The sequence below is a fragment of the Lithobates pipiens genome, unplaced genomic scaffold (assembly GCF_037356315.1).
Source record: "Lithobates pipiens isolate NorthernLeopardFrog02 unplaced genomic scaffold, aLitPip1_a1.2 Scaffold_14, whole genome shotgun sequence".
In the NCBI taxonomy this organism is placed as follows: domain Eukaryota; kingdom Metazoa; phylum Chordata; class Amphibia; order Anura; family Ranidae; genus Lithobates; species Lithobates pipiens.
In genome coordinates this window covers 2,598,789-2,614,896 of record NW_027507728.1, presented here as the reverse complement: position 1 = coordinate 2,614,896, position 16,108 = coordinate 2,598,789, and the positions used below count along the sequence as shown (strand labels likewise).

General features: G+C 43.1%; 1 protein-coding gene across 12 annotated transcripts in view; it reads right to left on the bottom strand.

Annotated features, from left to right (window-relative positions):
* Nucleotides 1-16,108, bottom strand: part of DAB2IP (DAB2 interacting protein) — a 673,590-nt gene that overhangs the window by 108,068 nt on the left and 549,414 nt on the right. For all 12 annotated transcript variants that reach the window (XM_077479176.1, XM_077479181.1, XM_077479177.1 and 9 more), the window contains 2 exons: nucleotides 12,892-12,990; nucleotides 11,297-11,851 (listed from right to left, as the gene is read on the bottom strand). In XM_077479176.1, the coding sequence (XP_077335302.1) occupies nucleotides 11,297-11,851; nucleotides 12,892-12,990 (654 nt within the window). The remainder of the gene's footprint in view (nucleotides 1-11,296; nucleotides 11,852-12,891; nucleotides 12,991-16,108) is intronic.

Genomic DNA, 16,108 nt, shown 5'->3' with positions numbered 1-16,108 from the left:
TAAGGCAGTGAAACTGATCAAATCAACTGTGCAAAATAATGGTAAGCCTGAAAACATGAACTGTTGGAACCTTGAGGTCTGGAGTTGAGAAACACTGGTCTATGGGAACGTTTGACCATTCTTCCACAAGCGCATTTGTGAGGTCATGCACTGATGTGGACGAGAAGGCCTGGCTCGCAGTCTCCACTTGAATTCATACCAAAGGTGTTCTCTTGGGTTGATTTCAAGGCAGGCCAGTCAAGTTCCTCCTCCCCAAACTTGCTCATCCATGTCTTTATGGCCCTTGCTTTGTGCACTGGTCAAATGATTTGGTGGAGAGGAGATTATGGTGTGGGGTTGTTTTTCAGGGGTTGGGCTTGGCCCCTTAGTTCCAGTGAAGGGAACTCTTAAAGCGTCAGCATACCAAGACATTTTGGACAATTTCATGTTCCCAACTTTGTGGAAACAGCTTGGGGACGGCCCCTTCCTGTTCCAACATGACTGCGCACCAGTGCACAAACAAGGTCCATTGATGAGCGAGTTTGGGGTGGAGGAACTTGACTGGCCTGCACAAAGTCCTGACCTCAGCCCCATAGAACACCTATGGGATAAATTAGTGTGGAGACTGCGAGCCAGGCCTTCTCGTCCACCACAGTAGTGCCTAACCTCACAAATTTGCTTCTGGAAGAATGGTCAAACATTCCCATAGACCCACTCCAAAATCTTGTGGACGGCCTTCCCAGAAGAGTTGAAGCTGTTATAGCTGCAAAGGGTGGGCCAACTCAATATTGACCCCTACGGACTAAGACTGGGATGCCATTAAAGTTCATGTGCGTGTAAAGGCAGGCGTCCCAATACTCTTGGTAGTATAGTGTAGTTGCCAAGTTCCTGGACATTGGAAATGTCTACTGTCTTCCTCAGTTCCAGTTCTGCCCTTTTTCTAAGCTCATGGTTGTCCTACCCATACACATATTGAAAGCATGAGAGGTCTTTATCAATAGAAACTCAGGAAACAAGTAGTCATAGGCTCCTACATAGGCAATGTAAATGGCTTGCTGAAACTGTCCACAGTGGATTATTGCCACTCAAGTGAAGGTAAATCGTATTGGACTTTCTGGCTTAGCACAATTGCAGTGTTGCCTGGTGATTACTACCACTTTATTGACTAGGTTTACCTGTTGTAACCTGCTGTAAAGGAATTGCTGCTCAAAGTGGATCTTCTTTCTTTTCTTTAACATTGAATGGCATGGTGAAGGGTTAACATCTCTTGCAGGTACCACTTCCCATCCTAGATGCAGGGGCTTAGAGAACATCCCTCCTCTACTTTAATTCTGGATTAAGGGATCTACACAAAGTTTTTTTCCGATAGTTTCCTAAAATCCAGACAAACACTGAGTAAAAAATAACCCACACCGATGACAAAGCTCACAGAGCATCCACCCTAAATATCTCTGACAATGTGATTGGTTGCTGGCACTTCCCTTTTCCTCGAAAAAGGGGCCCTGCACATTTGCAATCCCGAGTCTAGCCATTACAAGCAACGTTACATGATTGATTCCAACAAGATTTGAAATCCGTTTGTGAAATGCTTGGAAAACGAACTTTAAAACCATGTTTTACATAGCATTATGCTAATTATGACAAAATAATAATGCGACACAAGTTCTACAAACCTCCTCGCCAGCAGCAGCTCATCCAACAGATGTCTGCAGATTAATTTACCGGCAAAGGTGAGGCATTTATCGGATATCAAATCCATTCATTGTCAACGCATGAGCGGCCGGGAACAGAGCGCAGTAGAAGGGGGGAAAAGAGGGGGAATTTTATAATGCTTAGACTTTTAACGGTAAGCAAAGAAAAGCAGACATATGAAAATTCAGCATCATGGCGAGGATATCTGTGGCTCTTCATTCTAATCTGGCTGGCTTCAGCCAGAGCCCTTTTCTGTGCTTCCAACTGCAATACATAAACATTGCCAGGCACCCACATAATATAAAGCAAAAACGCCATTAACAAAAGGGATACAACACACATAGCAAACCTACCAGCCAGCTTGCAAACAACCAAATTGGCCCTGGCTAACAGTTTGCGTTGAACAGGTTTTGTTTGCACGCGTTTCCAAATATATACGTAAGCCGCAGTGCCCACGTCAGGGGACCTCTGTATATACTGCGGTCCTAACTCTGCGGTCCAGCACAATGGCAGCGAAGGCATCCAGTGTGTCCCTGTGTCCAATTCAACCAACTGTACAAAAAAAATGGCAACCACTCCAACCTATAACAAGCCTTTGCAGTAAGGTGCACATAGCCTTGGTTGCAATGCAATTTTCTTTTATATACCACACATACCAGGGTTAGGTTATCACCAATGTTCTGCATTCATGCTGTACATTTCAAATAAAGTTGTACATTCCACATACAAGGAGTACATTCCACATGCAAGGCATACATTCTACATACAAGGTGCATAATCCATATATAAAGCATACACCCCTCGTACATGAAGTACATTCCATATGCAAGGCATATGTTAAGCATACAAGGTGTAAGGCCTCATGCACACTGGATGTTTTTATTGCTCCTTCTAGGGGCATATGACTTTTTTTTACCCCTGCCTTTAAACGCCCCTGCATGTTAGCCAATGTGTCCATGCACATGTAGGCATTAAGAGACAGGGTCATTTGGATGCAGAAAAAAAATATATATATTAATGCAAGGCAGATTTAGCGCTTGATCATTCATTTGTTTCAATGGCTAGAACATGCATTATTATTCTAGCCAAGGAAATAATTTAACGCCCATGCGCTTTACGTGACTAAACCTGGTTCCACATTCTGCCAAAACGCCACTACCAGGGGGAAAGTTGTCTTGGAGAGATGGCCAAAGTGTCCAATGTACATGAGGCCTAAGTTACGCATTCTAGGAGTACATTACACATACAAGGAGTCCATTCCACATACAAGGGGTACATTGCACATGCACGGTGCACATTCAATATACAAGGCAAACACCCCACATACAAAACACCACACCACACCACAAATAAAGTGCACACTCTGCAAACAAGGCCTGCATTCCACATACAAGGCGCATACCCCACATACAAAACATCACATACAAGGTGCACATGAGACTGCCCTATCTTCCGGAAGTCTATTTTAGCCACGGGCATGTGCGTAGCATAAGGGGTTGCAAGGGTCACAATCGCAACCCCGCCCCTGCAGCCTCTCTGTTATATTATCATATCCTCCACAAAATCCAGCTCCGATCTGCCCTAGGGCCCCACGGCCACGCTCCAATACTGGGCTTCTACTTTACCTTCCACAGTCCACACCTCTGTTCCCATTGGCTGGGGAGAAGCTGTGAGCCATTTCCTGAATGGAGAGGAGCACGAGGTAAAAACAGCCCAGGATGGGGAAGTGTCTGCATTGTGTGCTAGCAACATGGAATGGTAACTGAGCTCAGCGAGGCAAGAGGAGGAGAGTACCATCCTGTAGCCACGATGGGACCGACGTCACTGGTGAGGTATGACACTGCTCAGATACACCCTGTGAAGACTGACAGACTGTGTGTAAAGGAATGGGATTTCAGCCCTGTGTAGTGTGGGGGGGAGCTGCATACAGTGCTGGGATGGGAAAGGAGCTCTGCCAATTGACCTGCCAGGGGTCCCTGTCCTCTGATTCTCCAGCGGTGATCCCTGTCCTCTGATGTAAAGAGGAACTCTGGGAGCTCAAAACTCTTAAGCCACTTTGAGTATCTTGGCATGCGGTGGATGTATCTGCATGCATGTTGGAAGTAGTGGGGGGGCCCAGGTCAACTTTTGCATCGGGGCCCACAAGCTTCAAGCTACATCTCTGGCCATGGGCCCACACATTGCTGTATAAAGCCCCATACACACTATCAGATTATCTGCTGAGTTTTTCCTTCAGATTTACCAAAACCATATAATATGAGGACAAACCTTAGGAGTTTCAATGTGTATGCAATCAGGTAGGCCCTTCTACTACATGGTTTTGGTAAATCTGAAGGAAAAACTCAGCAGATAATCTGATAGTGTGTATGGGGCTTTAGGCTCAGTTCACAATAGCCCAACTCAAAAGTCGTGTGACTTTCAGTGCAACTTTGGAGTCCGACTTTGATACAACTACGACTTTGATACAACTTTGAAGTGACTTTTTACATTCTGTGGTATTAAAGTTGTGTCAAAGTCAGACCAAAAAAGTGCAGGAACCTTTTCTAAAGTTGGACAGACTTGTGTAGTATGAGTTAAGGTGACTCTCACAGGGAAACGTTGAATTTCAAGTGTCATACGACTTGGGGTCTCACAAGTCAGATCCTATGTTGTATCAGTGTGAACCGAGCCTTAAAGCGGAGGTCCACCCTAAAGTGGACCTCCGCTCATCGGAACCCTCCCCCCCTCCGGCGCCACAATTGGCACCTTTCAGGGGGGAGGGGGGTGCAGATACCTGTACAGTACAGGTATTCTGCACCCACTTCCGGGATAGCTCTCTGCGGAAAGGGGCGTAGATTACGCCCCTTTCCGCAAGTGCCCCGCTGCCTGCTGGGAAACACACAGATCCCAGAGGCAGCGGGGACCGTCCTTATTGCACAGCGCGACTCGCGCATGCGCAGTAGGGAACCGGGAAATGAAGCCGAAAGGCTCCATTTCCTGATTCCCATACCCAAGATGGCGGCGGCAGCACCCGAGAGACGATCTAGAGATCGGCTTCGGGTGCCGACATCGAGGGCACGCTGGACAGGTAAGTGTCACTATTTTAAAAGTCAGCAGCTGCAGTATTTGTAGCTGCTGGCTTTTAAAAAAAAAAAAAAAAAAACGCGGAGTCCCGGTGGACTCCCGCTTTAAAGATAGTTTGCACTATGAAACAACTGGCATAAGTTGCACCCAGAAACACGGAGAAAAGATTTCTGAATATGACTGTGTGGTTTTTATAGCCTGTTCTTAGGTTTGCTTTAGATAAACATGTAAGAAGACCAGCTTGATGTAAATGATCCTCTCAGTGTGTGCTAATGATTTATAAAGCGTGTTTCTGTGCATAGTGTGTGCTGATAAATTGTCTTCCCACTTCTAATTACTGACAAGAGAATGGCAGTTTCTATCCGCACCGCACATTTACGGTTCTTATCTCAGAAATGAATTAGCTGGCCATATCATTCTCCTGCCAGTCCAATAAAAGTGGATTCCTGTAAAATGAGCAAAGCAGCAGAGTGTTTGCCAGCAAACGCACTCCGTGAATCATACAATTCACAGATCATCCCAATGCTGCCAACAATCTCTGAACAGGGAGTGGGAAGGCGGTGAGGACACGGGAATGATGGCAATTAACACGTGTGTGTTTGCACACAGATCTTGTTGATGTCTGATCATTAGCGGGAACTTCTTTTGCCAGTGTTCGCCAGAAAAGAGCTCCATGTTGTTTGATCGACACAAATGCTAAATGGTAAATCTAGTGACGGAGGCTGACCAAATGCCCATGTATATAATGTAGGCCTCTCTCGTTGGCTGTACCAAAACCTCTAGAGGTGGTAATGTGATCATATCAATGCACATAGACCTCTGTGATAGGCTGTAACAATGGAAGAAGTAGTAGGATCATATGAAAGTGTATATAGTAGAAAAGATGTAGCTGGATAGCCGCACTCCGAATTATTCAACTTTATTTAAAAAATGTAATTAAAGTCATAGCATCTAGGCTGGTAAACAGACTAACTGCACAGCCGCTGACATGTTTCACACCGAACACCGTGCTTAGTGACTAAGCACCGTGTTTGGTGTGAAACATGTCAGCGGTTGTGCAGTCTGTTTACCAGCCTAGATGCTATGATTTTAATTACATTTTTTAAATAAAGTTGAATAATTCGGAGTGCGGCTATCCAGCTACATCTTTTCTACTTCAGTTCCTGTTGCAAACAGAGCCAGCACCCTGTGGAATTGTGGAGACAGCTGTTTTGGGAGAAGTCATTACCTTGTATCTGAAAGTGTATATAGTTTAGGAATTTTCAGATTGGCTTTAGATTAATTTACAGAAACAGTGACTGGAGTATATGAATGTTTATATTGTTGGTAACTTTCTAGTTGGATAGGTAAAAGCAATGGCATGCAGCAATGGGATCATTTGAATATAGATGTGTATACAGTCCTGAGCTGATATCAAAGTAAATTGTGCATTGTCCTTATTACATTATGTATCAAATAATAATCGGTGAAAGCCACGGTGGGACCTTTCTTGAGCCATCCCATATATAAACTCAGATTTTTATTAAAGCGGGAGTAAACCCAGTTTCAAAAAACACTTAGACCCCTTTCACACCACACCGCCCATAGCGTGGGCAGTAAAACGCTGCTATTTTTAGCTGCGCTTTACCGCCGGATTTGCGGCCGATAGCGGGGCACTTTTACCCCCGCTAGCGGCCGAGAAAGGGTTAAAACCGCCAGCAATACGCCGCAATAGCGGCGTTTTGCCGGCGGTATTACAGCGCTGCCCCATTGATTTCAATGGGGAGCAGCGGTGGACGAGCGGTAAACACACCGCTCCTTCACCGCTCCAAAGAAGCTGTTGGCAGGACTTTTCCCTGACGTCCTGCCAGCGCACTGCTGTAGTGTGAAAGCCCTCGGGGCTTTCACACTACAAACAATGGTGCAGCTTCTTTAGGGCGGATTGTAGGCGCTATTTCTAACGCAATAGCGCCTGCAAAACGCCCTGGTGTGAAAGGGGCGTTACATTCCCGGCATGCCGGAAATGCTAACTTTCAAATTAGTTGTGCTCTCAACCAAACTTTCAAACCATCCAATGGCTGGTGTCATAACTGATCACATGTGCAGCATTATGGCAGTTGAAGAATTATTAGAGGCCAAGATGGCAGCTTCCTTGACTGAAAACGATAGAAGGGTTTACTTCCACTTTAAAATAAACATGGTAACAGCAATGCGGTCTGCAATCCTTCCAGGTAAAGGCAGTGAGAGGTATTCATGGCACTCCACACAGCAAAGGTGATAAAGCAGAGTGTGAACTGCACATAGCCAGGACATGGCCCCACTTCACTGGTGTGCAATGGAATTAGTATTCTATTATCATGTTATAGTATTATATATCTACCCTCCCACCATTATCAAAGTTTAACAGTGCTACATATATTTGGATATGCTAGTTTACCTTGTCGGAGAGGATGTATTTATAATTAAAACATATTAAGAATAATTTAGTAATTGCTCTGCACCAGCCCCACTAGCCAGCAGAAGTAAAATGATAGAATCAATATAATACGTTCAGATAGTGAAGACTGCATGTAACATTATCAAAAAAGGTGCTTATTTTTTTTAGTAGAAGTCTGCACACTGACCCCCAATCCACTACTACAGCTCTCTTTACAATGTCAAGGGACAAACCTGTGATAGCAGAGATACCTGCATATTCTCAACCCTGGCCAGGTGGAATTCTGCGTATTTCATACTAATCAAGCACATTATACTTATACAGTAAAATACATAATTCATAGCGCCTGACTGTCCCTGATTTGGATCAAAGTCCCTCTGTCCCTCTCATTTGTCCCTGCATTTGCACATTTCAAAAGCCAGTATAAAGGAATTAGAGTGGTAAAAAAGCACTTGCGGGTTTAACTGATCTTTTTCTTTCTCCTTTAAGGGGGTGTGGCAAAGGGTGTGTCCTACGCCTACATACTTTTGATAATAGGTGTCCCTTGTTCCCCTCTCAAAAAGGTGAGAGGTATGTACAATATATTATTCTGAAACTCCATCAACACACCCTGATGATTATGATCTGATATAAACCCAGATACATAGACGACACCAAATAATTAGAACAAACCTCATATCAGAGCAATTATTAACATATTTTCATGATATTCAAAGGCCTCATACACATGGGGCATCTGTAAAAGCCCCTTTGAATGCAAGAACTACTGGCAGGAAAATGCATCTTAAAAACATGCGATAAAAGATGCATATTGCATACAAATTTATGCGTGTTTAGACGCATATAGCATTTGAGCGTAAATGCATTCTACTGGCTAGAATATTCATTTATTCTAGCCATTGGAATGCATTAACACACAGAAGCATTAGATGTTTAGGAGCGTATAGCGTATTTTCTGCTCTTCTGCTGCTCTCAAGCACGCGCCTTTGTTGTTTTTTTATTTCTGCCTATAAATGCTCTTCTTTTGATAAGCCTATAAATTCCTATGTTTGCACGGAGACATAGGCTTACATAGAGGTGCTTTTACAGGTTAAATAACCCCCCAAAAACCTCTAAACGCCTGAATAATAATTGTTTTTAAGCTTCATGTGCATGAGGCATTAGAATGGGGAGAGATGAAGAGGAATTAGGAATTTCCAAAAAATAATCGAGTCAGCCTGGCCCGGGCCAGAGCATCAATTATTGTGCTTGCAGTTATATCAGGGTTAATGTACAAATCTTTCAACTTTCAGCAATATTGTTTTTGCTAACTAGGAGTTTGCAAACCAAGCGCTTCTTTCCACAATCCATACTTCACATGGGCTTCATTGTTGTTATCAATGGAAGGAACTGTGCCACATCAATGATGTAATTAGGCCCTATTGTTGGTGTCATTGGGAGGAATTGCGCCCCTTCATTGGTGTCAGCGGGGGGTATTATGCCCCTTCATTGGGGTCAGTGGATGAAATAGTGCCCAAAGGGCCAGATAAATGCAAGCAAAGGGCTGCATCCACCCCCCCCCCCCCCCCCCAGAGACAGTTTGGAGACCAGTGCTCTAGAAATTACTGAAGAATTCACAACAACCTTCCAGTTACAGGGGTACTAAGAGTCCCAGCATATGATGACTGAAGCACTATTTCAGGATGGCCCAGCAATGTGAAAAGGTCCATAGATCTGATACTGGTTATACAAACATCAGACACTGGCCGTGGATGTATTAGAGCATGGGAAACAACCAGCATGAGATATATAAAGATATGGCAAATATATAATGTGGGATGTACAAATTCTTGGGAAATATCCAAGGTATATTATGTAAGGAAAAGGAAAATACATAATGTTCATGGAAAATATCTAGTGCTAAATATAGGCCATGGGAAATATTTAACTGACACTATATAAGAATATGGGAAATATCCTGTGTGAAATAAAGGACAAGAGAAATACCCAGAGCAATGATATACAGTCACGAGAAATCTAAACACACCCTACTGAATTTGTTGACTTTATCAACATATTTGAAAAGGTGCACACTAGATCTTGATTCATATTGTACCAACAGATAATTGTGACATACTTGAACCAATGGGACATAATATTATCATGGTTTATTTGTTTCATTAAAAAGGCGGTCTCCAAACTGCAGCCCGGGGGCCAGATGCGGCCCTTTGCTTGCCTTTATCTGGCCCTTGGGGCACTATTTCTCCCATTGACGCCAACGATGGGGGAATTTTCAAACTGACACTGATGGGGCACTATTCATCCCACTGATACCAAAGATGAGGCACTATTCCTCCCACTGACACCAAAGATGGGGCACTATTCCTCCCACTGACACCAAAGATGGGGCACTATTCCTCCCACTGACACCAAAGATGGGGCACTATTCCTCCCACTGACACCAAAGATGGGGCACTATTCCTCCCACTGACACCAACGATGGGGCTGAAGAGATTTAGATTGGATCTGTAGCGCTATAAAAGTTATTCATTCATTCATTATTCCTCTCACGGTCACCAATGATGGGGCACTATTCCTCCCACTGACACCAACAATGGGGCTGAAGTGATTTAGATTGCATATATAGCGCTATACAAGTTATTCATTCATTCATTAATCCTCCCACTTACACCAAAGATGGGGCTGAAGAGATTTAGATTGCATATGTAGTGCTATACAAGTTTTTATTTCATTCATTCATTATTGCTCCCACGGTTACCAATGATGGGGCACTATTCCTCCCACTGACACCAACAATGGGGCACTATTCCTCCCACTGACATCATTGATGGGTTACTATTCCTTCCCCCTAATATTAAAGATGAATTGTTTACTCCCACTGACGCCAGGAAAATTTCTACTCCCACTGGCCATGGTCCGAAGGACTTTAAACTGGCCCTTTTTAAAGAAAGTTTGGAGACCGCTGATCGAAATGAATAACAAATGCAGATTTGTCATATGGAATCATTACGTACAGCCCTACATTTACCACCACTTCAAATCCATGAACTCTGCGTCCAGTGTTCAAAACTAGGTGTTATGATTAGAGTTCCATATGGAGTATGCTGGCAGAATGTGTTTTATTTAAAATGTAAGTTCACCTTTTCGGGAAAAAAAATTAAAGTTTTATTAACATTCCTCACTCTCCTCACCCCCTGGTTCCAGCTGCACCTACCTCTGTGGGTGATAATTGTACATGCAGTCTGATGCAGTGGCCCTGAGGTTTGAAATCTGAACAGTTCTTCCTCTTCTTTGCCTTAGGATACTGTGACAGATGAGATTGGTTATGATTTGTCAATAAGGTCATGTTCTAGGAATGAAGGAGAAGAACAGCGAGGTTTCCAAACCCCAGGACTGCTGCACTAGACTGTGTGGATGGCAAAACGTTATCGCCCAAGGAGGTAAGTACAGCATGGATCTGGTAGGTGCGGAGGGAGTTAGTTTACCTTTCAGAATTATTTTTGAAAAAGTGAAATAACCCTTTATAAGTGAAATATCTAGGGTCTGGTTACCTTTTTGTTACTGACATGTATGATGTCATCAAGCCAAGAACAATAGGCCCTCAGAAAGAAAGCTGTGGGGTGCCTATGCGTCGTCAAAGGGACTTATGGACTTACTTGTGGACACAGGTAACCGGCTTGGGATCGAGCCAGCAGATGTGCCAGCACAAGAAGCCATCGAGAAGAGGAGGAGCCGGGAGCACTGTTGGGGGACCCTTTACAGACAGTCAGACACTAGTGGGCAGTTTTACAAAATGGCAACAAGAAATTATTTCTAATACAGGGAAAATACCAGGGAAAATACCAGCTTTTGTTGCCAAGGGTGTATTTATATTTCCACAGTAAACTTATTACAGCTATTGATATTTTGTTAAATACATTTTTGAATAGTCTTTTTGTTTTCCTAATCAAGTATATCAACTTTATCACTAGAGACTATTTAAACACAGATCTAATGTTTGCTTGTTCAAATATGTTGACAAAGTCACCGATTTCCATGGGGTCTACCTAATTTTTCACATAAATTAAATAAAGGACATGGAAAATTTCCAGTGTGGGATATATAAGTAAAAAGACAAGCAGCACCTTCAGGCAGCATCAATCTCACCTTAGCCTTCCCAGTGCTCTGCAGTATATGGACCAACGCGGATGCCATTTCCTCCTTGTTCTTGACGCTGAGGACGCCCTCCAGGGTGGAGCACAGGTTCATGTAGTTATTAGTGATGTACTCAGCAAACTCTTTGTACATCTCCATGGGAAGGATGTTGATGCTCTGGTAGCGGCTCTTAATTCGAATCATGGGGCCAGCCGATTTACCCTTGCTAGTGTTTGTTGACACCACAGGGTACCATTTCTCCACAAACTGGCGCCCTGTCACCGCAGCGACAGGGATATTGACCAGTCCCATGTAGTTGTTCTTATCCTTCTTCTTCTTCTTATCCGTCTCCTTGTATAAATGCACCGTTATGCTCTTCAGTGCTGGCAGGTTGTTGAACTCAAAATGCTCCCCCCAGAAGACATTGTCAGTTTTCAGCTTGCAGGTAGTTCGTGCATAAAGGACATCATCCAAAAACAGCTCGCATAGGTATTTCTTCTTTGCAGGAAGGTCCTTGGCTTCAATAATCCACAACTTAAGCATATTCTCCACTCGGCGGGTATTGTCCTACAAACACACAAATAACAAGTCTCAGTTCTTGTGGGAGACGCTCTAGAGACCCCGTGTACAAGTCAGTAGGATATGGTGCATATACAGTATAATTGACATACAGTACAGGGAAAGAGCTCTGTAGTCAATAAATGCTCCTGTAGGGAAAAAAGCTGAACAATCATGGCTGCCGTCTCTTTATTTTTTCCCATAATCCTGTCACTAGACAGTGCTGTGTGGCCACATGACTGTTCTGTGGTGGGGATATAGCTAAGCCATTAGGACCACCACCTCTCTATTTTACCCATTATACCATTGCTTCAAAAATGATGCTGAGCCGTCCTGAGTCAAGATAAAATTGCGCCATTGCGGCTGCCAAACTTTTTCTTTCCCATAATCCTATTACTAGATACATGATGCTAAGCTGTCACATGACAGCTGCAGTGGGATAAAGCAAAGCAATTATTGCTGCCATTATTATTTTCCCCATAATTCACCCACATTTTCCACCCCTTACCATCCAGCACTAATGTGCACCCTTAAAACCAATTGTAATTTTATTTTTATTTTTGGGACCACTTTATTTCAGCTTTTATCACTTTAGTGGCCACAGCCCCGCACGTCATTTCCAGGCTTTGCAATGTCTCCTGGGAGATGTGTGTCATCAATCCCAGGAAGCAATAGGCAAAGCCGAACTATAAGCTATTATACTGCTTGCGCCGCACTGTGCAAGTGCGAGATCGGCAGGTGCATGCTGGGTAGCCATAATGTACGGAATCCAGGAAGTAATACACTGCGGCTTCAGATGCCCACACAGGAGATGGCTGCAGCATGCTGGGACTTCCTAAAGTAAGAAAACACTCTGCACATATACAAAACAGCCCTTAGTTTACAGCATACCTTTAGTACACTACACTAAGCATCAATATTATAGGGGTATTTTTATCTAAAAAGTTAAATTTTGTCCAGAGCACCACTTTAAGTTGTCACATGACTATTGAGTGGGTGGGAGTGGTTGGTGGTGGGGGGGGGTATAAAGATATTGAACCACACATTACCTTGTTGGGATGAACAGCACGGCGCAGGTTTTCCATCCATTTGTCGCGTTCAGCTGCTGAGCGACAGGAGAAACATTTACTTCCAGAGGATGCTGTAACCTGCCAAGAAAAAAAAAAAAAAAAACATGTTACTTAAGAAAAACAAGATTCTAAATCTCCATCTGAAACAAAACACTGATCCTTCTACTGAACAACAATCATCACTTCCCTTGCCGACAATATGAGAACAAGACCTAACACCCTCACAAATGGCGTGCCTATGCTCAGCCCATCTCCTCTAAATCATACTGACTGATGGCACACAGAGGAAAGTCAGAAGAACTAATCTGGTCTAGGAAGCTTTGTTTTTTTTTTTATCCTGGTTCAGACTTGTTCAGTTATGATTTGCGGAGGAGGAGTCTAATATAGTTCCTGATTCTTTAAATTGTATCATATATGCCTAACTGATACACCCTAGACATTTTGTATTTTCAACATAGAGGGATATGTTGTTTTTGCATGTTTCGTTGGGGGTCATATAATATGGTTGGTATAGATCAGTGATGGCGAACCTTGGCACTCCAGATGTTTTGGAACTACATTTCCCATGATGCTTAGCTACACTACAGAGTGCATAAGAATCATGGGAAATGTAGTTCCAAAACATCTGGGGTGCCAAGATTCGCCATCAATGGTATAGATGAAAATAACACTATTATAAAATCAGAAAACTGCTTGCACTGTGCATAAATTATATCAACGGTGGTGTATATATACATAGACCTCTCATGAGAATAGTAATCATTAAGAACAAATAAAAATGATTTAGATTAAGCTTTAGCTGTGTTACGTCATGCTGAATTCTGAATTGGTTGCTGTGAGTCTCAGCATTTTCTGGTGATTGTCCGATATTTGCTCTATAGATTGCAAGATTCAATGCGGAGGATTTACTAAAACTGGTGCACACAGGATCTGGTCCAGCTGTGCATAGTAGCCAACCAGCTTCTAGGATTTATTGACAAAGCTTAAAGAGGAAGTAAACCCTAAGGGGTTTACTTCCTCTTTTATTCCCTGCAAAGGTAAAGCATAATGGACTACTATGCATCGCATAGTAGTCCATTATGTGTCACTTACCTGACACAGGAGCCAGCGAAGTCACCGCTGTCCCCTTGTGTACGGAGCCTCCATCCTCTTGGTGGGTCTCGCTGCTCCGGCGCTGTCATTCAACGGAGCCGCAATGATGTCACTCCCGCGCATGCGCACGGGAGCCGCCACTCGCAGCATGACGCCGTTAACTGCGGCGCGCTCAGTGCACCTGCACGCCGCTGTCTACGGCGTATGTGCCTGTCTTTCGGCAAATATCTTCTAAACTGTGTAGGTTTAGGAGATATTTCTTGGACCTACAGGTAAGCCTTAAGGCCCGTACACACGGTCAGACTTTTTGACAACAAACATGCAAATTAGCTGTTTTGGAGCAACATCCGACTGTGTGTACGCTTCATCGGACAAACTTTTTCTGTTTTCATCTGACTTTTGTTGGCTGTGCGAACGGACAAACTTTCTGGCAACAAAAGTCCGATGGAGCAAAGTCTGACCGTGTGTACACAAAAGCATCGGACTTTTGTACAAGGTACAAACACGCATGCTCAGAACCAATGCAAAAGATCAGACTACAATACAGAAGTTGACCAAAGGTGGCGCCATTGAACGTCCTCTTTTGAAGTGGCGTCAGTACGTTGTGACGTCACTACGTTCGTGTTTGTTGTCAAAAAGTCCGACCGTGTGTATGCAATACAAACTTGTGGACCACGCCCTTTGTACAAAAGTCCACGGAAAAGTTTGTACAAAGTCCGACCGTGTGTATGAGGCTTTAATCTAGGCTTACTTTTAGGTCAAAGTGGTTTGTAAGGGTTTACAACCACTTTAACTGAACAAGCTGAAGTTAGAAGCCGTTTGGTTACTACGCACAGTTGCCCCAGATTCTGCATGCACCAGCTTTAGTAAATCTCTCCCAATGTCTCACTATGTGAGGTATCCAGTTCTGCTCCTTCCCAGATGTCTATCCGCTCTGACCTTGCAAGTGATAGACGGATATTTCTACGATAAAGCAAACGACACTAATTTTTCGGCCTGTAGCTGCGGCTGTCGGATTGTATCTGGTTTATTCGAGGAACTGTCACATAACCAGTGACCTGGAAACTTCTCGCCTCATCTCGTCTGCCAGATTACAGAGCAGGATTCCTACAATCCACAGTAGAAGAGGAAATGCTGTGGTCAACAGCGAATAGACAGCAGGCAGCTCTGTCCATCTGCAAAAATTTCCCAGCTGAATATACTGGTCGCTTTTTTTTGCGGTAAACTTGGTACCCTAGACCATATCACCAGAGCCAACAGGAGAACCATCTCCTGCATCATTTGATGGTGAAGCACTTTTTTCCAGCTTCAATAAACTTTCATCAAACAATATATACACTTTTCAAAGGGTTATCATGTCAGAAAATTATTTTACAACTTCAATACCCCCTTCCTGCCCAGGCCAATTTTCAACTTTCAGCGCTGTCACACCTCGAATGACAATTGTGCAGTCATGCAACACTGTGCCTGTATGAAATTTGTATAATTTTTTCACAGAAATGGAGCTTTGTTTCCGTGGTATTTAATCATCACTGGGTTTTTTATTTTTTTGCTAAATAAAGCAAAAAATAAATAAAAACAACCCACATTTTTCTTAATTTCTGTTAAAAAATGTTTTGCTTTATGCATAACTTTAGGCCAAAATGTATTCTGCTACAATATATTGTATATATATTTGAAAAATCGATCAATCCTTATGTACTAATGGCCTATCTAATTTCTTGAGGCCGAAAAATGCCAGCACATTATATATAACCCCCAAATGACCCCTTTTTGTAAAGTAGACAGTCCAAGGTATTTAGTAATAGGCATGGCACATTTTTTGAAGTTGTATTTTTTTTTAGAAAATTAAGAAAACAAAAAAAAAAAAAATTCACAAATATTTTTTTTACATAAGGTCACTGGTGCAGTACAGCGTCATCATATCACCGGTGTGGTGGTGATCAGGGACACTGACTGGTATGTTAAAAAAATTAAAAATAAAAGAATGTTTTCAACTTTTTTTTCTTTTTGTATGATTTTACTCTGTGATCACAGCAATTCAGTGTTACCATAGTGACACGGTACTACTCTGGGAAAGTGATCACGATTTTTTTTTTTTCTT